Genomic DNA, 26274 nt, shown 5'->3' with positions numbered 1-26274 from the left:
GCTGGCCCCTGGGGCAGCCTGCTGGGGTCACAGACCCTTCAGCTGGAGGACAAGGGGCCCTCAAGAGCCCAAACTGCCACCCAGGGAGAGTAGGCAGGCCCCTGGGGCAGCCTGCTGGGGTCACAGACCCTTCAGCTGGAGGACAAGGGGCCCTCAAGAGCCCAAACTGCCACCCAGGGACAGTAGCTGGCCCCTGGGGCAGCCTGCTGGGGTCACAGACCCTTCAGCTGGAGGACAAGGGGCCCTCAAGAGCCCAAACTGCCACCCAGGGACAGTAGCTGGCCCCTGGGGCAGCCTGCTGGGGTCACAGACCCTTCAGCTGGAGGACAAGGGGCCCTCAAGAGCCCAAACTGCCACCCAGGGACAGTAGCTGGCCCCTGGGGCAGCCTGCTGGGGTCACAGACCCTTCAGCTGGAGGACAAGGGGCCCTCAAGAGCCCAAACTGCCACCCAGGGACAGTAGCTGGCCCCTGGGGCAGCCTGCTGGGGTCACAGACCCTTCAGCTGGAGGACAAGGGGCCCTCAAGAGCCCAAACTGCCACCCAGGGACAGTAGCTGGCCCCTGGGGCAGCCTGCTGGGGTCACAGACCCTTCAGCTGGAGGACAAGGGGCCCTCAAGAGCCCAAACTGCCACCCAGGGACAGTAGCTGGCCCCTGGGGCAGCCTGCTGGGGTCACAGACCCTTCAGCTGGAGGACAAGGGGCCCTCAAGAGCCCAAACTGCCACCCAGGGACAGTAGCTGGCCCCTGGGGCAGCCTGCTGGGGTCACAGACCCTTCAGCTGGAGGACAAGGGGCCCTCAAGAGCCCAAACTGCCACCCAGGGACAGTAGCTGGCCCCTGGGGCAGCCTGCTGGGGTCACAGACCCTTCAGCTGGAGGACAAGGGGCCCTCAAGAGCCCAAACTGCCACCCAGGGACAGTAGCTGGCCCCTGGGGCAGCCTGCTGGGGTCACAGACCCTTCAGCTGGAGGACAAGGGGCCCTCAAGAGCCCAAACTGCCACCCAGGGACAGTAGCTGGCCCCTGGGGCAGCCTGCTGGGGTCACAGACCCTTCAGCTGGAGGACAAGGGGCCCTCAAGAGCCCAAACTGCCACCCAGGGACAGTAGCTGGCCCCTGGGGCAGCCTGCTGGGGTCACAGACCCTTCAGCTGGAGGACAAGGGGCCCTCAAGAGCCCAAACTGCCACCCAGGGACAGTAGCTGGCCCCTGGGGCAGCCTGCTGGGGTCACAGACCCTTCAGCTGGAGGACAAGGGGCCCTCAAGAGCCCAAACTGCCACCCAGGGACAGTAGCTGGCCCCTGGGGCAGCCTGCTGGGGTCACAGACCCTTCAGCTGGAGGACAAGGGGCCCTCAAGAGCCCAAACTGCCACCCAGGGACAGTAGCTGGCCCCTGGGGCAGCCTGCTGGGGTCACAGACCCTTCAGCTGGAGGACAAGGGGCCCTCAAGAGCCCAAACTGCCACCCAGGACAGTAGCTGGCCCCTGGGGCAGCCTGCTGGGGTCACAGACCCTTCAGCTGGAGGACAAGGGGCCCTCAAGAGCCCAAACTGCCACCCAGGGACAGTAGCTGGCCCCTGGGGCAGCCTGCTGGGGTCACAGACCCTTCAGCTGGAGGACAAGGGGCCCTCAAGAGCCCAAACTGCCACCCAGGGAGCAGTAGCTGGCCCCTGGGGCAGCCTGCTGGGGTCACAGACCCTTCAGCTGGAGGACAAGGGGCCCTCAAGAGCCCAAACTGCCACCCAGGGACAGTAGCTGGCCCCTGGGGCAGCCTGCTGGGGTCACAGACCCTTCAGCTGGAGGACAAGGGGCCCTCAAGAGCCCAAACTGCCACCCAGGGACAGTAGCTGGCCCCTGGGGCAGCCTGCTGGGGTCACAGACCCTTCAGCTGGAGGACAAGGGGCCCTCAAGAGCCCAAACTGCCACCCAGGGACAGTAGCTGGCCCCTGGGGCAGCCTGCTGGGGTCACAGACCCTTCAGCTGGAGGACAAGGGGCCCTCAAGAGCCCAAACTGCCACCCAGGGACAGTAGCTGGCCCCTGGGGCAGCCTGCTGGGGTCACAGACCCTTCAGCTGGAGGACAAGGGGCCCTCAAGAGCCCAAACTGCCACCCAGGGACAGTAGCTGGCCCCTGGGGCAGCCTGCTGGGGTCACAGACCCTTCAGCTGGAGGACAAGGGGCCCTCAAGAGCCCAAACTGCCACCCAGGGACAGTAGCTGGCCCCTGGGGCAGCCTGCTGGGGTCACAGACCCTTCAGCTGGAGGACAAGGGGCCCTCAAGAGCCCAAACTGCCACCCAGGGACAGTAGCTGGCCCCTGGGGCAGCCTGCTGGGGTCACAGACCCTTCAGCTGGAGGACAAGGGGCCCTCAAGAGCCCAAACTGCCACCCAGGGACAGTAGCTGGCCCCTGGGGCAGCCTGCTGGGTCACAGACCCTTCAGCTGGAGGACAAGGGGCCCTCAAGAGCCCAACTGCCACCCTAGGGACAGTAGCTGGCCCCTGGGGCAGCCTGCTGGGGTCACAGACCCTTCAGCTGGAGGACAAGGGGCCCTCAAGAGCCCAAACTGCCACCCAGGGACAGTAGCTGGCCCCTGGGGCAGCCTGCTGGGGTCACAGACCCTTCAGCTGGAGGACAAGGGGCCCTCAAGAGCCCAAACTGCCACCCAGGGACAGTAGCTGGCCCCTGGGGCAGCCTGCTGGGGTCACAGACCCTTCAGCTGGAGGACAAGGGGCCCTCAAGAGCCCAAACTGCCACCCAGGGACAGTAGCTGGCCCCTGGGGCAGCCTGCTGGGGTCACAGACCCTTCAGCTGGAGGACAAGGGGCCCTCAAGAGCCCAAACTGCCACCCAGGGACAGTAGCTGGCCCCTGGGGCAGCCTGCTGGGGTCACAGACCCTTCAGCTGGAGGACAAGGGGCCCTCAAGAGCCCAAACTGCCACCCAGGGACAGTAGCTGGCCCCTGGGGCAGCCTGCTGGGGTCACAGACCCTTCAGCTGGAGGACAAGGGGCCCTCAAGAGCCCAAACTGCCACCCAGGGACAGTAGCTGGCCCCTGGGGCAGCCTGCTGGGGTCACAGACCCTTCAGCTGGAGGACAAGGGGCCCTCAAGAGCCCAAACTGCCACCCAGGGACAGTAGCTGGCCCCTGGGGCAGCCTGCTGGGGTCACAGACCCTTCAGCTGGAGGACAAGGGGCCCTCAAGAGCCCAAACTGCCACCCAGGGACAGTAGCTGGCCCCTGGGGCAGCCTGCTGGGGTCACAGACCCTTCAGCTGGAGGACAAGGGGCCCTCAAGAGCCCAAACTGCCACCCAGGGACAGTAGCTGGCCCCTGGGGCAGCCTGCTGGGGTCACAGACCCTTCAGCTGGAGGACAAGGGGCCCTCAAGAGCCCAAACTGCCACCCAGGGACAGTAGCTGGCCCCTGGGGCAGCCTGCTGGGGTCACAGACCCTTCAGCTGGAGGACAAGGGGCCCTCAAGAGCCCAAACTGCCACCCAGGGACAGTAGCTGGCCCCTGGGGCAGCCTGCTGGGGTCACAGACCCTTCAGCTGGAGGACAAGGGGCCCTCAAGAGCCCAAACTGCCACCCAGGGACAGTAGCTGGCCCCTGGGGCAGCCTGCTGGGGTCACAGACCCTTCAGCTGGAGGACAAGGGGCCCTCAAGAGCCCAAACTGCCACCCAGGGACAGTAGCTGGCCCCTGGGGCAGCCTGCTGGGGTCACAGACCCTTCAGCTGGAGGACAAGGGGCCCTCAAGAGCCCAAACTGCCACCCAGGGACAGTAGCTGGCCCCTGGGGCAGCCTGCTGGGGTCACAGACCCTTCAGCTGGAGGACAAGGGGCCCTCAAGAGCCCAAACTGCCACCTAGGGACAGTAGCTGGCCCCTGGGGCAGCCTGCTGGGGTCACAGACCCTTCAGCTGGAGGACAAGGGGCCCTCAAGAGCCCAAACTGCCACCCAGGGACAGTAGCTGGCCCCTGGGGCAGCCTGCTGGGGTCACAGACCCTTCAGCTGGAGGACAAGGGGCCCTCAAGAGCCCAAACTGCCACCCAGGGACAGTAGCTGGCCCCTGGGGCAGCCTGCTGGGGTCACAGACCCTTCAGCTGGAGGACAAGGGGCCCTCAAGAGCCCAAACTGCCACCCAGGGACAGTAGCTGGCCCCTGGGGCAGCCTGCTGGGGTCACAGACCCTTCAGCTGGAGGACAAGGGGCCCTCAAGAGCCCAAACTGCCACCCAGGGACAGTAGCTGGCCCCTGGGGCAGCCTGCTGGGGTCACAGACCCTTCAGCTGGAGGACAAGGGGCCCTCAAGAGCCCAAACTGCCACCCAGGGACAGTAGCTGGCCCCTGGGGCAGCCTGCTGGGGTCACAGACCCTTCAGCTGGAGGACAAGGGGCCCTCAAGAGCCCAAACTGCCACCCAGGGACAGTAGCTGGCCCCTGGGGCAGCCTGCTGGGGTCACAGACCCTTCAGCTGGAGGACAAGGGGCCCTCAAGAGCCCAAACTGCCACCCAGGGACAGTAGCTGGCCCCTGGGGCAGCCTGCTGGGGTCACAGACCCTTCAGCTGGAGGACAAGGGGCCCTCAAGAGCCCAAACTGCCACCCAGGGACAGTAGCTGGCCCCTGGGGCAGCCTGCTGGGGTCACAGACCCTTCAGCTGGAGGACAAGGGGCCCTCAAGAGCCCAAACTGCCACCCAGGGACAGTAGCTGGCCCCTGGGGCAGCCTGCTGGGGTCACAGACCCTTCAGCTGGAGGACAAGGGGCCCTCAAGAGCCCAAACTGCCACCCAGGGACAGTAGCTGGCCCCTGGGGCAGCCTGCTGGGGTCACAGACCCTTCAGCTGGAGGACAAGGGGCCCTCAAGAGCCCAAACTGCCACCCAGGGACAGTAGCTGGCCCCTGGGGCAGCCTGCTGGGGTCACAGACCCTTCAGCTGGAGGACAAGGGGCCCTCAAGAGCCCAAACTGCCACCCAGGGACAGTAGCTGGCCCCTGGGGCAGCCTGCTGGGGTCACAGACCCTTCAGCTGGAGGACAAGGGGCCCTCAAGAGCCCAAACTGCCACCCAGGGACAGTAGCTGGCCCCTGGGGCAGCCTGCTGGGGTCACAGACCCTTCAGCTGGAGGACAAGGGGCCCTCAAGAGCCCAAACTGCCACCCAGGGACAGTAGCTGGCCCCTGGGGCAGCCTGCTGGGGTCACAGACCCTTCAGCTGGAGGACAAGGGGCCCCCAAACTGCACCCAGGGACAGTAGCTGGCCCCTGGGGCAGCCTGCTGGGGTCACAGACCCTTCAGCTGGAGGACAAGGGGCCCTCAAAGAGCCCAAACTGCCACCCAGGGACAGTAGCTGGCCCCTGGGGCAGCCTGCTGGGGTCACAGACCCTTCAGCTGGAGGACAAGGGGCCCTCAAGAGCCCAAACTGCCACCCAGGGACAGTAGCTGCCCCTGGGCAGCCTGCTGGGGTCACAGACCCTTCAGCTGGAGGACAAGGGGCCCTCAAGAGCCCAAACTGCCACCCAGGGACAGTAGCTGGCCCCTGGGGCAGCCCACTGGGGTCACAGACCCTTCAGCTGGAGGACAAGGGGCCCTCAAGAGCCCAAACTGCCACCCAGGGACAGTAGCTGGCCCCTGGGGCAGCCTGCTGGGGTCACAGACCCTTCAGCTGGAGGACAAGGGGCCCTCAAGAGCCCAAACTGCCACCCAGGGACAGTAGCTGGCCCCTGGGGCAGCCTGCTGGGGTCACAGACCCTTCAGCTGGAGGACAAGGGGCCCTCAAGAGCCCAAACTGCCACCCAGGGACAGTAGCTGGCCCCTGGGGCAGCCTGCTGGGGTCACAGACCCTTCAGCTGGAGGACAAGGGGCCCTCAAGAGCCCAAACTGCCACCCAGGGACAGTAGCTGGCCCCTGGGGCAGCCTGCTGGGGTCACAGACCCTTCAGCTGGAGGACAAGGGGCCCTCAAGAGCCCAAACTGCCACCCAGGGACAGTAGCTGGCCCCTGGGGCAGCCTGCTGGGGTCACAGACCCTTCAGCTGGAGGACAAGGGGCCCTCAAGAGCCCAAACTGCCACCCAGGGACAGTAGCTGGCCCCTGGGGCAGCCTGCTGGGGTCACAGACCCTTCAGCTGGAGGACAAGGGGCCCTCAAGAGCCCAAACTGCCACCCAGGGACAGTAGCTGGCCCCTGGGGCAGCCTGCTGGGGTCACAGACCCTTCAGCTGGAGGACAAGGGGCCCTCAAGAGCCCAAACTGCCACCCAGGGACAGTAGCTGGCCCCTGGGGCAGCCTGCTGGGGTCACAGACCCTTCAGCTGGAGGACAAGGGGCCCTCAAGAGCCCAAACTGCCACCCAGGGACAGTAGCTGGCCCCTGGGGCAGCCTGCTGGGGTCACAGACCCTTCAGCTGGAGGACAAGGGGCCCTCAAGAGCCCAAACTGCCACCCAGGGACAGTAGCTGGCCCCTGGGGCAGCCTGCTGGGGTCACAGACCCTTCAGCTGGAGGACAAGGGGCCCTCAAGAGCCCAAACTGCCACCCAGGGACAGTAGCTGGCCCCTGGGGCAGCCTGCTGGGGTCACAGACCCTTCAGCTGGAGGACAAGGGGCCCTCAAGAGCCCAAACTGCCACCCAGGGACAGTAGCTGGCCCCTGGGGCAGCCTGCTGGGGTCACAGACCCTTCAGCTGGAGGACAAGGGGCCCTCAAGAGCCCAAACTGCCACCCAGGGACAGTAGCTGGCCCCTGGGGCAGCCTGCTGGGGTCACAGACCCTTCAGCTGGAGGACAAGGGGCCCTCAAGAGCCCAAACTGCCACCCAGGGACAGTAGCTGGCCCCTGGGGCAGCCTGCTGGGGTCACAGACCCTTCAGCTGGAGGACAAGGGGCCCTCAAGAGCCCAAACTGCCACCCAGGGACAGTAGCTGGCCCCTGGGGCAGCCTGCTGGGGTCACAGACCCTTCAGCTGGAGGACAAGGGGCCCTCAAGAGCCCAAACTGCCACCCAGGGACAGTAGCTGGCCCCTGGGGCAGCCTGCTGGGGTCACAGACCCTTCAGCTGGAGGACAAGGGGCCCTCAAGAGCCCAAACTGCCACCCAGGGACAGTAGCTGGCCCCTGGGGCAGCCTGCTGGGGTCACAGACCCTTCAGCTGGAGGACAAGGGGCCCTCAAGAGCCCAAACTGCCACCCAGGGACAGTAGCTGGCCCCTGGGGCAGCCTGCTGGGGTCACAGACCCTTCAGCTGGAGGACAAGGGGCCCTCAAGAGCCCAAACTGCCACCCAGGGACAGTAGCTGGCCCCTGGGGCAGCCTGCTGGGGTCACAGACCCTTCAGCTGGAGGACAAGGGGCCCTCAAGAGCCCAAACTGCCACCCAGGGACAGTAGCTGGCCCCTGGGGCAGCCTGCTGGGGTCACAGACCCTTCAGCTGGAGGACAAGGGGCCCTCAAGAGCCCAAACTGCCACCCAGGGACAGTAGCTGGCCCCTGGGGCAGCCTGCTGGGGTCACAGACCCTTCAGCTGGAGGACAAGGGGCCCTCAAGAGCCCAAACTGCCACCCAGGGACAGTAGCTGGCCCCTGGGGCAGCCTGCTGGGGTCACAGACCCTTCAGCTGGAGGACAAGGGGCCCTCAAGAGCCCAAACTGCCACCCAGGGACAGTAGCTGGCCCCTGGGGCAGCCTGCTGGGGTCACAGACCCTTCAGCTGGAGGACAAGGGGCCCTCAAGAGCCCAAACTGCCACCCAGGGACAGTAGCTGGCCCCTGGGGCAGCCTGCTGGGGTCACAGACCCTTCAGCTGGAGGACAAGGGGCCCTCAAGAGCCCAAACTGCCACCCAGGGACAGTAGCTGGCCCCTGGGGCAGCCTGCTGGGGTCACAGACCCTTCAGCTGGAGGACAAGGGGCCCTCAAGAGCCCAAACTGCCACCCAGGGACAGTAGCTGGCCCCTGGGGCAGCCTGCTGGGGTCACAGACCCTTCAGCTGGAGGACAAGGGGCCCTCAAGAGCCCAAACTGCCACCCAGGGACAGTAGCTGGCCCCTGGGGCAGCCTGCTGGGGTCACAGACCCTTCAGCTGGAGGACAAGGGGCCCTCAAGAGCCCAAACTGCCACCCAGGGACAGTAGCTGGCCCCTGGGGCAGCCTGCTGGGGTCACAGACCCTTCAGCTGGAGGACAAGGGGCCCTCAAGAGCCCAAACTGCCACCCAGGGACAGTAGCTGGCCCCTGGGGCAGCCTGCTGGGGTCACAGACCCTTCAGCTGGAGGACAAGGGGCCCTCAAGAGCCCAAACTGCCACCCAGGGACAGTAGCTGGCCCCTGGGGCAGCCTGCTGGGGTCACAGACCCTTCAGCTGGAGGACAAGGGGCCCTCAAGAGCCCAAACTGCCACCCAGGGACAGTAGCTGGCCCCTGGGGCAGCCTGCTGGGGTCACAGACCCTTCAGCTGGAGGACAAGGGGCCCTCAAGAGCCCAAACTGCCACCCAGGGACAGTAGCTGGCCCCTGGGGCAGCCTGCTGGGGTCACAGACCCTTCAGCTGGAGGACAAGGGGCCCTCAAGAGCCCAAACTGCCACCCAGGGACAGTAGCTGGCCCCTGGGGCAGCCTGCTGGGGTCACAGACCCTTCAGCTGGAGGACAAGGGGCCCTCAAGAGCCCAAACTGCCACCCAGGGACAGTAGCTGGCCCCTGGGGCAGCCTGCTGGGGTCACAGACCCTTCAGCTGGAGGACAAGGGGCCCTCAAGAGCCCAAACTGCCACCCAGGGACAGTAGCTGGCCCCTGGGGCAGCCTGCTGGGGTCACAGACCCTTCAGCTGGAGGACAAGGGGCCCTCAAGAGCCCAAACTGCCACCCAGGGACAGTAGCTGGCCCCTGGGGCAGCCTGCTGGGGTCACAGACCCTTCAGCTGGAGGACAAGGGGCCCTCAAGAGCCCAAACTGCCACCCAGGGACAGTAGCTGGCCCCTGGGGCAGCCTGCTGGGGTCACAGACCCTTCAGCTGGAGGACAAGGGGCCCTCAAGAGCCCAAACTGCCACCCAGGGACAGTAGCTGGCCCCTGGGGCAGCCTGCTGGGGTCACAGACCCTTCAGCTGGAGGACAAGGGGCCCTCAAGAGCCCAAACTGCCACCCAGGGACAGTAGCTGGCCCCTGGGGCAGCCTGCTGGGGTCACAGACCCTTCAGCTGGAGGACAAGGGGCCCTCAAGAGCCCAAACTGCCACCCAGGGACAGTAGCTGGCCCCTGGGGCAGCCTGCTGGGGTCACAGACCCTTCAGCTGGAGGACAAGGGGCCCTCAAGAGCCCAAACTGCCACCCAGGGACAGTAGCTGGCCCCTGGGGCAGCCTGCTGGGGTCACAGACCCTTCAGCTGGAGGACAAGGGGCCCTCAAGAGCCCAAACTGCCACCCAGGGACAGTAGCTGGCCCCTGGGGCAGCCTGCTGGGGTCACAGACCCTTCAGCTGGAGGACAAGGGGCCCTCAAGAGCCCAAACTGCCACCCAGGGACAGTAGCTGGCCCCTGGGGCAGCCTGCTGGGGTCACAGACCCTTCAGCTGGAGGACAAGGGGCCCTCAAGAGCCCAAACTGCCACCCAGGGACAGTAGCTGGCCCCTGGGGCAGCCTGCTGGGGTCACAGACCCTTCAGCTGGAGGACAAGGGGCCCTCAAGAGCCCAAACTGCCACCCAGGGACAGTAGCTGGCCCCTGGGGCAGCCTGCTGGGGTCACAGACCCTTCAGCTGGAGGACAAGGGGCCCTCAAGAGCCCAAACTGCCACCCAGGGACAGTAGCTGGCCCCCTATCAATCTTTTGACAGTCTCCATTTTCATCTGTAATTTCTTGTATATGTTGATTGCATCTTATACTCTCAGCTAATGGTTCAATGCTTAGAACGAACAAAACAGGAGACATAGCATCTCCCTGTCTCGTTCCCCTTCCCAAATCAAAAACTCTGAGCAGTGACCATTTACCCAAACTCTCGATTTCGGATTTTGATAAAATATTTGTATTCATTTAATAAATGTGTCATAAAATCTCATGTATGCTAGTGTTTGATTCAAGTATGTCCAATCCAATCGATCAAACACCTTTTCTGCGTCTAACTAAGTAACATTGAGGGAACCTTTCTCTAATAACAAACTTTAATCAAAATTATAAACATGTTTGAACCTGCGTGCAATTACTGTCGTTACATTGTAATTACAAATGCCATTACATTGTATTTACATTGTAAATATATTGTAGCTACATCCAAGATGTTATTTATAAACGTAAATGTTTCTTTGCATATTTCATGTACTGTATTTGAGTATTCAAATATTCATATTTACGTTAATATACACAATACACATGTAATTACAAACTATAAACTTGAATGTAATTACATTGCTATTACATGGTAATTACATCCCAGATAATATTCAATGCGTTTCTTTATACGTTTTTAGTAGTGTGTATTTATAGTTTATACTTTAATGTACACAGTATACATATATGCAATTACAAACGTTTATCTTGAATGTAACTACTGTGTCGTTACATTTTAATTACATTGTAGTTACTTCCAATATAAAATTTATAAACTTCAATATTTCTTTGTATAATGCATGTACTGCATTTGGTTATTTATAATTGTATACATAAATATACACAGTACACATGTAATTACAAACTTTTATCGTGTGTGCAATTACTATGTCATTACATTGCTTATACATTGCTTACATTGCTTATTTACTTGGATGTAATTACTATGTCATTACATTGTTTTTGCATTGTAGTTACTTCCAAGATCATATTTTTAATTGTAAACATTTCTTTATATATTGCATGTACAGTATTTGGTTATTTATAATTGTGTACATGAATATACACAGCGGACATGTAATTACAAACTTTTATCTTGTGTCCAATTACTGTGTTGTTACATTGCAATTACATTGCTTTTAAATTGTAATTACATCCAAGATAATATTTATCAGCTTAAATGTTTCTTGTATATTTCATGTACAGTATTTGTGTATTTAAATGTAAATATACGCAGTACATACGCAGTACAAACTTTGATTATATGGACGTACTCTTAAACTACACAGTGTAATTACATCTTAGATCTAATTACAAACTTTTATCTTGTGCGCATTTACTTTGTCGTTACATTGTAAATACATTGTAGTTATATTCAAGATAATATTTAGAAATGTAAATGTTTCTTTCTTACAGTATTTGGTTATTTATAGTTGAATATGTAGATATACACCATAGACATGAAATTACAAACTTAATTGCATCCAATATAATATTTATAAACTTAAATGTTTCTTTGTATATTTAACTAGTATTTTTAAACTACATACTACATTATTATTACAACATAAATTGCATTTTTGATTAAAATACTGAACTAATCACACTTGAATCATATAATATATACTACATATATATATATATATTATATATATATATATAATATATTTCTAAATGTTATATTTATTATTTATAAATACAGTTGATTAAGTTGGTTAGTTAAAGACTATATGTTCATAAAAAAAGAGTGACGGGAAATTATTTGCACATTTTCCCTTGGAATAATTTAAATTCTTTTTAAAAACTATTTGATAACATGTAACCATACTTTTTTATTTTACTGTGTTTAGTTTATGCTGATCTCAATAAAGCATAACAGTCATAACTTTAGCATTATTTTATTCATATCACATTATGTAGAAATGTAACAATAATAAGACTTTAATATAGTTATATATAAAATTAAAAAATAGTTCATTCATTCATTTCTTTTAGGCTTAGTCCCTTTATTAATCTGGGGTCGCCACAGCGGAATGAACCGTCTTAAAAAATATTTATTATATTAAAAAATAATAAGATTTATTTGGCACTGTATTTGATTCAATTTTTAACTTAAAACAACAACTAAAGGCTGTAAGAAAGGGTGTTTCATATTTGTTTAATGATGAAAATGCATAATATTTACTAGTTATTTTGCAAGATACTAGTGTTTAATTTAAAGTAGAATTTACAAACTTATATAGGTTTATTAAGGTTAACCATTCATTCATTCATTTATTCATTAATTTATTCATTCATTCGCTCGATTTTCCAGGGCCAGGTCGCGGGGGCAGCAGTCTTAGGAGAGAATCCCAGACTTCCCTCTTCTAGCTCCTCCAGGGGGATCCCAAGGCATTCCCAGGCCAGCCGAGAGACATAGTCCCTCCAGCGTGCACTGGGTCTTCCCCGAGGCCTCCTCCTGGTGGGACATGCCTGGAACACCTCCCTAGGTAGGCATCCACGAAACAGATGCCTGAGCCACTTCAGCTGACTTCTCTCGATGTGGAAAAGCAGCAGCTCTATTCCAAGCTCCTCCCGGGTGACAGAGCTCCTCACCCTATCTTTAAGGGTGCGCCCTGCCACCCAGTTAAGAAAACTCATTTCAGTCGCTTGGTTCTGAGATCCTGTCTTTTTGATCTTGACCATAGGTGAGAGTAGGTATGTAGATTGGCCAGTAAATCGAAAGCTTTGAATTTCAGCTCAGCTCCATCTTTACCACAATGGACCGGTACATCAACCGCATTACTGCTGCCGCTGCACCAATCCACCTGTCAATCTCACGTACCATCCTTCCCTCACTCATAAACAAAACCCCAAGATACTTAAACTCCTCCACCTAAAGGGCTTTCTTTGAACCTTTTTAATAGATATTCATTAGATATAAGATATTATAATCATATCTAATAGATATTAGATATTCAATATAATATTAATTAATATTACATAAATACATGTATACATAAACAAGTAAATGTATTTAAATAAAAAATTTAATACCTTCATATTTTATTAAATTGTACTAAATGGTTAACTCTGCATTACGCAAATCTTATTTTTTTTATATTTATAATTTATTCATAATTTATTATATTTACTTCTTTATTTTTATATTTTATTTTACATTTATTTTTATATTGATGCATTTATTCTTTTTTTTATATTAAATGTAATATTAAACATCAAAATATCATTGAATACATAAACACATGCATTTGCTACGGGGGATAAGGACATTCTTGCAACCTGGTAATGGCAAACCACCCTTTTCCGGTGGAGCACTATGGCCTCGGACTTGGAAATGCTGATTCTTATACCAGCTGCGTCACACTCGGCAGCAAACTGGGGCAATTTGCTAGGTTAACTAAATAAATATAAAAAATAATACTTGAAAAAATATTTTTAAGGGGGTTTAATAATATCAACCTGGTTTTTATCAATTTACTAATAAATTGACCTTGAAAAAAAAAACATACATATACACACATATATATATACATACATATACATATACATATAGTTTTTATTGTCTAAAGGAACATTTGCTTAATTCATTCATAGCATTTACTAAAAACACAAATGACAAAATCCTCAACAAATCCTTTAATAATCCGAAGTTCACCTGTTATTTCCTTGCAGACCTCTTGTCGTATTGTTGTATGAGGTGTAAGAGGCTATGTGTGTGTTGTGTATGTTTCTGCTTGTCTCTGCGCTGCTGCTCATGCAGATGTGGCGAGTTTAGGATCTGCGGGGGCAGGATGGAGCCGGTGGGCTTCACTCTCTTCACCATCTCCAGAAACAGACGCTTGTTGTTGTTGTTCATGAAGGTGATGGCGGTGCCTCTGTGGCCCAGACGACCCGCTCGGCCGATCTGAAGCATTCATATGAAGGTGATGGTGGAGTTATTAACAATTAGCCATTATTATTCGCTATGACAGTATTCAGCGTGTGTGTGTGGTGTGTGAAGTTGTACCTGATGGACGTATTCATCCATGTTGGACGGCATGTCAAAGTTTATGACCAGCTTAACATTGACCAGGTCTAAACCTCGACCCAGAATCCCAGTGCTGATCACCACGTCAAACTGACCCTCCAAGAGACCCTGATAATATAATATAATATAATATAATATATATAATATAATATAATATAATAAATTAATATAATAAATATAATATAATATAATATAACATAACATAATATAACATAATTGTTAGAACTATATTTAACATTTAATAATTGTTTATCAAATGTTATAAAATTTTTGGGAAAAAAAACATAATTGGTAATTATGAAAATAATATTTTCAATAGTTTTATTATAATAATATTTATGATAAAATAATCCAGAATATTTGTTTATATAAAGTAAATGTATTGAAAAATATAATTAATATAATATAATCATTACTAAAATTATACTTAACCTTTAATAATTGTTTATCAAATGTTATACAAAATATAGGGGGACAATTATAATTGGCCTTTAGGAAAATAATATTTTCAACAATTGTATTATGATAATAGTTAAATATGAATACTGAATAAATTAATACATTCATGATGTATATAATTCAGAATATTTGTTTCTATAAAGTAAATTAATGAATAAATGTAAACTCATTCAGATTTATAATATAATATAATTAATATAATATAATATAATTAATATAATATAATATAATAAATAAATATATAAATAATAGTTTGAACGCACTCATGAAGAGGCCCTTAAACAAATATTCAAATTTTATTTAAAATGTAATCAAACAACCTAATAAGGAGACTCTAAACACACACGAATATGATATAATTCATGGAATATAAAATGTAAAATAAAAAATATATACAAACTACAGCAAAATATGATACAAATATATAAAATAATATAATTCAAACTAGCTCTTGGGGAAAATAAAATAAAATACCTCTAAGCATACTCTAAAACAAATTACATTTTAAATTAATTAACTGTCAATTTAATCAAAAGATCCTAAAAGGTGATCCTCAAAACACTCACTAAGATAATATATTTTTGGGAAATTTGTGGGTTGCTCTTCAGTCACTTTTTACTAGTCTGACACATTCAGTTTACTGAATAAAACCCATTAATAAATGCACATCATAACTATAATCGTATCATATAAAAAGACTACCTTCACAATTTTGTTGCGTTCCCACTGCATCTTGTCTGAATGAATGGCAACTGTGTTTAAGCTCATGACCTTCTGCACAGCTTCACACAGCAGATCAGCTCCCAGTTTACAATCCACAAACACAACCACTGGAGGCTGATAGAGCTTTTCATCCTGTCAACACACACAGAGAAACACCATTTCACGTTCAATAATATACATGGAAAGATACCATATCTATAAATATTTGTATGCATTTTAAATATATACACATGTGAAATAAATAATTAAAAATAATATGTTATAAAACATAATATATTTTGACACATTCGATATAATAAGGGTATTATACAGTATCTACTAATTGTTTTTATTACAATTTTAAATTTAAAATTGTGAAATAATATAATAAATAAATATATATATATATACACATATATTAAATGTATTTACACATTCAATACATGGAAAAGATAAAGTATCTACAAAGTATTTGTATCATTTTAATTGCAAATTGTTAAATAAATCATTAAATATAATATAATATAATATAATATATATAATATAATAATATAATATATAATATAATATAATATAATATATATAATATAATAATATAATATTCCTATTTGTCAATTAAGTTATTCTATGTTCTTGATGGACAATTATTCTGAAATGTTAGAAAAAGTGCATTATTAATAATCATTATATTATTTCATATTATCATTTGCGAATTCACATTTATCAAATAATTTCCTTAATTTAAAGAAATATTCTGTATGTATATCATCATAAATGTTTTATTTAATCAGAATTTATATTTTTAACAAATATTATTATTATTAAATTATTGTAATTTGTTTATAATTATGAAATATAATTTGTTTCTTATTTCACTTTTGATCAACAATTATTAAAATGTTAATTGTTTAGTATAACTTTAACAAATGAATGTATTCATATTTTTCTTTAGGTTGTGCTTTATAAAATGCTTCATTTTCTGTTTCTGGCTTTTTTTGTTAACTTGCATATTAAGATGTAAGAAAAGTAAAACAGTGCAGTTACAGCATGATTTGTTACGTTTAAGATCTCAAAGAGCTTCTTCTTCTTAGAGGGCTCCTCCACCCACAGGACGATCTGCCGGACGTTTGCACAGGGCTGGTTCTTCTGGCCAATAGTGATGGTCACCGGGTCATGGGTGAGACGCTCTGCCAGCTGCTGTGTGCCGGTGGGAATAGTGGCTGATGTCAGTAGAGTCTGATGGTCTTCTGGGACCTGCTCCAAAATATCCAGGACCTGCTGCTGGAAGCCCATCTTCAGCATGGTGTCTGCCTGTGGGTGGGTTTGACAATGGCATCATTAATTGCAAAATTTCTTTCTTTTTAACTTTTTTTCCCCCTTCTATATTTCTCTCTTTCTTTCTTTAACTCAAAAAATGCTATTATGACAATTATTTAAAAAACAAAAATGTATCACTAAAGCATAGATTGTATTGATGTATTTGTGTTTTTAAACTTATGAATATCAAATCTCATATTATTTTGATATTTTTCGTGAATTCAATCAATAATGATGAATGATACATAATAAAATCATTTATATTTTACATTTACATTTCAAAACTGTTTTTATTATTATAATTGAATGAATTTAAATGAAACGATAACTAAATGTAAATTAATGCTTTTTATCGTAAAAGTTAATTATCCAATTACATAAATAATCGATCAATCAAAGTTATTTCATATTTTTAATGAGTCGATTAGATTAAATATTAAATTAATTTGTATTTCATAACTTGTTTATTGGCGTGACACGGTGGCGCAGCAGGTAACGCAATCGCCTCACAGCTCTCTGGTTTGAGCCCCAGCTGGGTCAGTTGGCATTTCTGCATGGAGTTTGAATGTTCTCCCCGTGTTCGTGTGGGTTTCCTCCAGGTTCTCCGGTTTCTCCCACAGTCCAAAGAGATGCGCTATAGGTGAATTGAATGAGCTAAATTGGCAGTAGTGCATGTGTTGAATGCAAGAGTATATGAGTGTTTCCCAATGTTGGGTTTCCGGCTGGAAGGGCATCCGCTGCGTAAAACATATGCTGGATAAGTTGGTGGTTCATTCCACTGTGGCGACCCCTGATTAATAAAGGGACTAAGCCGAAAAGAAAATGAATGAATTTGTTCTTATCTTTTTAAAGAAAAATTATACAAAACAAATACAAAATGTGTTTATCCATTTGCTTGTTTTTTTATATATATTTGTTAATATACTAATAAGAATAATGTATATATATAAAATAAAAGCAATTGTCCCAGTTATGATACATTTGATGGACAATCACTTTTATATATTAACAATACTAATTATTATTGGTATTATTGTTGTTATTATTATTATTATTAATATTATTATTATTATTATTATTCTAAAGATATATTTATTTAATCATTTAATTCATGTTTATAAAAATCACATTTATCAGCCTTTTTCATATTTTAATGAACAATATTGAAATCCTTAGATATTCATCTAATCTCGTTTTCGTCTGCTTTTCCAGGGCCGGGTCGCGGGGGCAGCAGTCTTTGGAGAGGACCCCAGACTTCCCTCTCCCCAGACACTTCCTCCAGCTTGGGGGATGCCAAGCCGTTCCCAGACCAGCCGAGAAACATAGTCCCTCCAGCGTGTCCTGGGTCTTTCCTGAGGCCTCCTCCCGGTAGGACATGCCTGGAACACCTCACTAGGTAGGTGTCCAGGAGGCATCCGAAACAGATGGCTGAGCCCCCTCAGCTGACATCTCTCGATGTGGAGGAGCAGCGGCTCAAATCCGAGCTCCTCCCGGGTGACAAATCTACCTATAAAGGTGGACCCTGCTAGATCTTGTCCTTTCGGTCATGACTCAAAGCTCATGACCATAGGTAAGAGTAGGAACGTAGATTGACCGGTAAATCGAGAGCTTTGCCTTTTGGCTCAGCTCCTTCATTACCACAATGGACCGGTACATCAACTGCATTACAGCTGCTGCTGCACCAATCTGCCTGTCAATTTCACGATACATCCTTCCCTCACTTATAAACAAAACCCCAAGATAACTAAACTCCTCCACCTTTTTTTTACATTAAAGGTAATATTAAACATCAAAATATCATTGAATATATAAACACATGCATTTGCTTCTAAATAAATGCTGACCTCATCAACCACAACAGTCCTGACATGATCCAGCCGTACGGCCTTCTGCTTCAGGATCTCCAGGAGGCGTCCAGGAGTGCCGATCACAATCTGCACAAACCAAACCTCCACAAATAAACAAACAGCTCTTAATAGACAAAACATCACCCTGACCTCAACCCCAATACCTTGATGTTGTGCTTGAGTCGATGCAGTTGTGGAGGTAAAGGCATCCCCCCCACCAGAAGAGCCGTCCTCATGTTGGGCAGACCCCTCATCAGCTCTTTCGCCTGCTCCTCGATCTGGATGGCCAGCTCACGGGTCGGGGTCAAGATCAAACACGCCGGACAAGAAGGAGACGCAGATTCACTCTGGAAAAATAATGCAAAAACAGCATGGACAATAAAACCAGCAAACATAATACATTTATTTTTTTATGGGGCTGCTGAATGCTTGATTCTGATTGGCTAATAATTCAACGTCATGACTAATAATTCAACATCCCACAACATCAACAACACTTCTGTAAAAAAAAACCATATTTTTAATTCTCAGACTTTTTTTACATGGTTAAAAAATATATCAGGGCTTGACATTAACACCCACTAGCCACTTTGGCTGGTTTAATAAATATTAAATTGTTAGTGCTGTCTTATCATTAAAGATTAGAGTTTTAGCTTATGACTGTTTGTCAATATGCGTGCAAATGTATACTGAATGAGAGGATAATCAAGCACACATCATCATTCAGATGTGGTGCGCGTGAATGCTTAAAAGCTCCCATGTCCCGTTTCCTTGCATGAAGCAACTCGTACAATCATTTCTCTTTGAAATAGACTGGGAAAAAGCGGTGCGCATGCATGCAAAGTCCTGCTACTTTCAAGAGTTCGAGATCTATTGTAAGCAGCAGCGGTTGCCGCTTTCACTTTAACCATCCTTTGAACATATTATTAATGTGCACGATTATCCTTTCATTATTGCACACAGAATGTTTTTTTTTCTTTTGCTTACAGTTATTTTTGTTTATGTGGTTCGATTATCATCCTTTACAATAATATTGCTTTAATAGGAGATGAACTCTCCATTAGTAGTATAGTAACTGGTGATCTGGGACCTTTAGCCTTGACAGACTGTTGTGTATAGTTCTAGACACATAAGAATATATTTTTTTTAAATGTCAATTGTTTTTTTAAGAACATTTTTGTTGAATAAAAGGTTAGATTTTGCTTGTTTCGACCCATTATTTAAAATTTTGGCAAGAAAATAATTTGTTTGGTGAGGCCAGAGAAAAAAAAAAAGTAAATCCCTAGTGCTGAGCCCTAAAAAGTCAAATAAAACTAACTGCAATGCGACACTTTGAAACCATAACCCATTTGCCCGTGCTCATTGACTAAGCTCACGAAACACAAAACGAGGAAGCATGTGGAAATAACACAAAATCTAAATCAAGTAAATTTAGCATGCCAAAGTCAAATTTATGCATATAAAATATATTTTCCCAACAACAAAATTGTGGCTAGTGAAAATGCCAAGTGGCTAGTAACATTGAAAAACTACTAGCCACAGTGGCTGGTGATCAAAAACATTAATGTCAAGCCCTGATAATAAAATAACTAAATTATTTTCCAAATTTTTTGGAAATATTTCTCTTTATTTATATTCTTTTTAACAGTTTAGATCTAAAAACAAATATTTCATTAGTTATGACTGAAAATATCCACCAAATATTTCTATGTTAATATTTCATACTTATTTGCTGTTATTTTATGCTAACAAAAAAGCTGTAAATGACAATATTTGAAACTAATTGCACAACTATATAACTGTTTTCAGACATGTTTATATTGATGGCATTCATCAGACAGTTCAATGCCTAGAGATAGTTTACCCAAAAATGTAAATCATTATTTACTTATCTTCGACTAGTTCCAAACCTTTGGAAACAAAGAAAAATATTTTGAAGAATGTTGGAAATGTATAGCTGTTTACTTTCAATGTAAAAACAAATACTATGAAAATCAGTTGCTGGTTTCCAATATTCTTCAAAATATCTTCTTTTGTGTTCAACAGAAGAAAAAACTTAAACTAGTTTGGAAAAAACTGAAAGATGAGTAAATGATAACATTTCATTTTGAGGGCACAGGTGTCAAATGCAGTTCTTAGAGGACTACAGCTCTGCAAAGTTTAGCTTCTTACCCTAATTAAACACACCTGATCAAACTATTGAGTTGTAAGTGTGCTGAAGCAGAGTTGGAACTAAACTTGCAGAGCTGAAGCCCTCCGGGAACTGGATTTGACACCCGTGCTCTAAGGGATCAATATGTAGTGCAAAAACCATAATTTTTTAATGACAAAAAAAATTAAACCATTTGTTATTCTGACTAATTGACCAATTGTTTTTTCTAAACAATAATCAATAAAAAAATTTAAGAAATTTGTAGCCAGACCTTTAAACAATTTATATACTCAATATAAATAACACATTATTATAATTCTTTTTTACTAATGCACTACTCAGAATTATTTGACAAGAATATTCCTAAATTATGTCACTCATCATCACCTGCATGCTCTCATCACCACCGGCAAAAGAAAGCCACGGTCTTCCCAGAGCCTGTGTCCGCAGTGGCAATCACGTCTCTCCCGGTAAGCCCCAAGGGCACCATCTGCATCTGCACCGGTGTGGGCGCCTCATACCCGGCCACCTTCAATTCCTCTCGAGCGCTGCGGGGAACCGACAGTGCTGAAACTCAATGACAGGCCTGCAGACCTCCCCCCCCCCGCTCTTACGATCCCCAGCTCGGCTTTAACCCGCTCTATCTGCTCCTCCGTCAGCTCAGAAATAAAGCATCCTCCTTGTAGGAATAACTCTTTGTAGTTTCAGAGTCTTCTGGTGTGTTTTTGTTATTAAAAGTTTATCACCGAAGTCTGCGCACTGCGGCCAGGTGAGCGGCTTTGCACTCGAGGCTGCAGATGTCGTTGTCGGTTTTGTCACAGATGTATTCGCCGTAGCGCCCATCACATCACACACAGGGTCCCGGCTCCGGCCACCGCTGGCTCTTCTTGAAGGACTTCACCGGCTCCTGCAGCGGATTAGGGTAAAGTTGGTTTTATATAATATATATAATATAATATAATATAATATAATATAATTATATATAATGTATTATAATATAATTTACTGTAATATAATATAATATACTGTAATACATTATAATATACTGTATTATAATATAATTTACTGTATTATAATATACTGTAATATATAATATACTGTAATAATATAACATACTGTAATATAATACAATTGCAGAAATGTAGGCCATTTTCAAATTCTAAAAAGGGAAACTGTACTGACTATCAAACTCAAATGGTTTGTAGCAATCGGTTTCCTCAAACAGTTTGAGTTGCCTTAACTTATTGGGTTTTACAGTACTCAGTTAGATTGAGTTCTCTTCATTTATTGGGGTTTACTGTGCTCAAATTGCTTCGTTTACTGAAATGGATTAAGTTCACAGTACTCATTTGGATTATTTTTTTAACTTAAATGCTTTGGTGCAATCGGTTTCAAACTATATCAAACTATAAACACAAAAACAGTCAAATGCTTTTATTCGAATGAAAAACTCTTTTTACAGTATTACAGAATTATTTTAACAACTCTTATTTCTCAAGATACTAGTATTCAGCTTAAAATTCAATTTAAAGGCTTAGGTTTATTAGGCAAGTTGGGGTAATTAGGCAAATCATCGTAAAAAATATTGCTTAAGAAGACTAATAATATTATATTATAATATAATATAATATTCTAGCCGAAATAAACGAACAAGACTTTCTCCAGAAGAAAAATATTATAGTAAATACTGATTGAGGTAAAGCTTATTTTATATTTGCATATTTGAACTGTAACCTTCTTAATATAATTTCAGAAAAGTAATCTTTGCAGATTCGAAGCAGTGAAATCATATTAGCTGCCAAAGATTGTCAAAGTACAAAATTGTTCAGTCAGTGAAATAGTGCTAATGTTGTTTTGAAGGCATATATACATGCTTATTCAGACCAAACATTCAAAGTAGTGCACCCAAAGTGCTTACTATTCTAAAATGAGTTTATGTGCGAATATAAAACCAACTTTGGCTCAATTAAATACTGCTCTGTTAAACATAATTTGGGAAATGTTTAAAAATATATATATAAATAAATAAATAAATAAATAACAGTAGGGTTGATAATTTTGACAACAACTGTAAGGTTACATGTGATTTTCAGACCCAACACTGAAAGTAGCATGGTAAACAATACAGGGACCTAGTCACTGTTAACAAATGAATGAATGTGCGAATATAAAACCAACTGTACCTCAACCTCCTGCTGCTCCTCTTCATTGTCTGTCTGACGAACCTCCTCTGTGCTTACAGCTGGAGCTGCAGAAACCGCAGCGTCTTCTTCTGATGTCGGTTTGCTTCTTTTGGGATGCTGTTGAGGGGGTTCGGAGGCTCTTTTGAGCTTTAGAGATCTCGGCATGAACATTTTCTGACCACATTCAGCGTACAGATACTAACTGAAATCAATAGAAAGCTTAAAAAAAGGAATTATCCGTCTTTTAGCAGCTGACAAATCACACACAGCTTTTAGAATTCCTTATAAACAGTCGCACAAATGTGACGACATACCTACGCTACTGTAATGCTGGGTAGTGTAGTTTTTAAAGATTGTAACTGTTAGAAGATTTTATTAAATTGTAAATAAAAGTCAGTATTTTATATATATATATATATATATATATATATATATATATATATATATATATATATATATATATATATATATATATATATATATATATATATAGTTATTTAAATGTAAGTACAAGTACAATCTGAGTAATAGATTTTAGATTTCTGAAAGACTATATTTGTTTATAATAATAATTGATCATATTCTGTATTATGACAGTTGTTTTCTGTTGTTATTATTAATAATTCATTAACTTGTTATTGTATACTTAATGAATAATAACTTAAACATATTTAGCTGTGTGACATTCACCTTGGCTAATATAATTGTTTTGTTGTTACTATTGTTGTTGTTGTTGTTGTTGTTGTTGTTGTTGTTGTTGTTGTATTTATGCCATATTTTAAAAATTACAAAAAAATATTTTAATTGGCTTTTTTGATGGCATACATCAAAATTGTATTAAAATTAATTGACCAAGTTTGGCTTATTATAAAGAACACAGAGAGACTAACATTTACAAAAATAATTATATTGTTTATTAATGTTTTACTGTAATGATTTTTAAAAATCTTTTTACGTTTAATACATTGTTGTTGTTTTTTGTTTGTTTGTTTACAATAGATCAAAGGTTCTTTTTTATTGAATTACCATTTAAAAGTATTGCATAAAGCTTTTTAATTTCTACACAGAATGTGAGCTCTGATTTTATTTATTTATTTATTTATTTGTGTCTATTTAGCATATAATTTAATATATCTGTTATAAAATGTCACCGGATCCCATTTCCAGCACAGTCCCAATTTCTGCCAGTTTGGGGTCGTTGGCGTGTTGGGCGGAGCGCGCATGCGCAGACGGCTGATCCTCAAACACTGCTGCAGAGAGACCGCAGGACGCTGGATGAACAGAGCGAGTGAATAACCGTAAATATCCAGATGGGAATAAGTGGGCAGAGCATGGCGAGCTCTTAAAGAAGACAAAGACGGTTTTAGATAGCAACTCTTTTACTTCGAGACATGGAGGTTTATTAAAGCGAAAAGAGGCCGAATTCAAATGGGGTACCAGAATGGATGAAGCTCAATGGGCAGAACCCCACTTTTACCGGATCGGGTCGAAATTGATGTGAAAATAAGCTCAACCGAGTGTTTTAACAGCATCCCAGCACACTCATGTTAGAAAACCTGACATATATGTGTAAGAAGAAAAGCCAAAAGTCATATTTGATGCAGTGAATTCCTTCGGAGAGATGTCATCGTTGTGAACGCTGGATGTTGTGAATATGGGAGATCTGAGCGAGTCCAGAGACCCGAGAAAGACTTTCATTGTTCCTGCCATCAAGTCTTTCGATCATTATGATTTTAACAGAGCTAAAATCAGAGCTAGCCTCACATGGCTGGTGGCCAAAGCCTTCGGCACAGGTAGGTGGCGTGTTTCTCTTTCTTCACCATCATCTTTTTGTCTCTTGATTTGATTAGCAATGTGTTGCACTGAAGGCGTCTGATATCAAATAGAAGCAAAACCATATCTTCAATATGTTAATAAATGCATACTTAAGTGCCTCTTGACCCTTAACTGAGTTATGATTTTGTATTATAATATCATATTATGTCAACAATTATTGCTATATTCATTTCGAGCTGCTGCTTCATAAATAATGACAAATTACGTATCTGTTAATTTCATTATATAATACGGTAGTGGACAAAAATGCTACGTTTCTGTTATTGATTCAGTACTATAAACGTTAAATGCCATATGCTAATATTTTTGGTAGTATTATTGGCATAATATAACGCCTACTGACCAATTAATAAGTCAGAATATTATTATAGTTGTACAATATATACACAATAGGTGTGCTTGTAAATATAAAACATGGGTATTTCATTGCCCTTTTTTACAATGAATGAGCTTCTTTAGCACTTTTATAAACTACTTATTACATGACTTAATGGGATAGTTCAACCGAAAAAAAATACTCACTATTTACTCACCCTCAAGTGGCTCCAAACCTTCATGATTTATTTTTTTCTGTTAATTACTAAAGAAGATATTCTGAAGAAAATGGAAAACCTGTAACCACTGCCTTCCATGGTTGGAGAAAAAAATTCTATGGAAGTCAATGGTTACAGGTTTTTAAACATGTTTCAAAATATATTCTTTTGTGTTTAACAGAAGAAAGAATGTCAAACAGGTTTTGAACAAGTAAAGGGCGAGTTAATCATGACAGAATATTCCAGTTTTGAGTGAAATATTCTGACACAAAAATATATTTTCTTGACCTGTGAAATGAGTCTTACACGATATTTAACAATTGAAATGTAATTTCAAGCTGCTTTTTAAACAGTCATACATTTTGTCTTTTAATTTCATATGCATAGTGTTATCCAAGAGTAATAGCGGAAGTAGTGCCATTGTTTTTAACAATTTCTAACATTGTTTTTCCTTTTGCATAGTAATACTGTAGTTCATTGATAATCTAGTCATTTAGTACTGTGTGATTAACATAGCATAACTGTTTTGTTACCGTCTAATTATTATATAAGAATAATGAAATATGGTAAATTTAGACAATACACAATTTGTTGGCTTAAATAAATCTTATTCCTAAATGAATCTTATTCCTTGGAAAGTTGAATAAGCACTTTTATAAACTACTTTTTTCAGGAGTTAAGCATTCAAGAAATTTGATTATATATATGGTTTATAATACAAAATTAAGTTATGCTTGATTTGTAAAGTATTTTCACAAATGATATATGAAATGTTACAATAATAATTCAAAATACAAAAAAATAAAGTACTTTAAAAGAATATACTTGGTTATAAAATTGAAGGTAATGTTTTCACTCAGACATAAAATATACATTTTTAGCACTTTTTGACCCAATTAAGTAGGACGTGTATTTTTATGTTATTTCATAATTAATAACTTGCCATCGAAATATATTTAGTGTATGTGAACCTTGTGACAATACATTTTAATGTCGTTTCAAGTATTTTGTATTTAAGCAGCAATTTAGTTCATTTTAAAATATAGATTTACACTACAAGCGCACATTCAATACACTGAAGTTTACTTTATTCAGTCAGATTATCAATAAAGTTAGTTATCATATATGTGGTTTTAATATTATATTCAATCAAATCTGCACGTTTGACATCTTGATTGACAGATTGACGTCCATGTTTATTCGCTACTTAGTCGCTGAGCTCTATGTTTAGCATATCATGTAATTGGCTAACTGGTGCCACCACCGGCCATCTGGTCTCCTTTAGGTCTCATTAAAATGCGCAGTCAAGTCTCAAGCCAGTGCGTAATGCAAATGACAACTCTTGCTTTTGTTTAGCATATTTGATTTAAAGTGACTTTAAACTGTAAGAACAAGACCCTGAACTGCTAACAATGTGGATATGCTAGCATTCAGTAGCTTGATCGACAGGCCTTAA

General features: G+C 44.6%; 2 protein-coding genes across 5 annotated transcripts in view; one reads left to right on the top strand and one right to left on the bottom strand.

Annotated features, from left to right (window-relative positions):
• Positions 1–13320: 13320 nt before the first annotated feature.
• On the bottom strand, positions 13321–22745 carry ddx59 (DEAD (Asp-Glu-Ala-Asp) box polypeptide 59). Its single transcript, XM_056447752.1, is given in 14 exon segments — positions 13321–13666; positions 13769–13897; positions 14951–15103; positions 16010–16261; positions 18112–18201; positions 18279–18459; positions 20654–20687; positions 20690–20800; positions 20803–20875; positions 20878–20939; positions 20942–21004; positions 21007–21026; positions 21028–21173; positions 22450–22745. Coding segments are annotated over 14 exon segments (1731 nt in total). The 5' UTR covers positions 22621–22745; the 3' UTR covers positions 13321–13420.
• Positions 22746–23693: 948 nt separating this feature from the next.
• The window catches only part of camsap2a (calmodulin regulated spectrin-associated protein family, member 2a), a 70894-nt gene continuing 68313 nt past the window's right edge, over positions 23694–26274 (top strand). For all 4 annotated transcript variants that reach the window (XM_056447398.1, XM_056447397.1, XM_056447396.1 and 1 more), the window contains exon 1: positions 23694–24242. In XM_056447398.1, the coding sequence (XP_056303373.1) occupies positions 24104–24242 (139 nt within the window). In that variant the 5' untranslated portion in view covers positions 23694–24103. The remainder of the gene's footprint in view (positions 24243–26274) is intronic.

Source organism: Danio aesculapii, chromosome 22 (genome assembly GCF_903798145.1).
Source record: "Danio aesculapii chromosome 22, fDanAes4.1, whole genome shotgun sequence".
NCBI classification, from domain to species: domain Eukaryota; kingdom Metazoa; phylum Chordata; class Actinopteri; order Cypriniformes; family Danionidae; genus Danio; species Danio aesculapii.
This window is presented reverse-complemented; position numbering and strand designations above follow the sequence as displayed.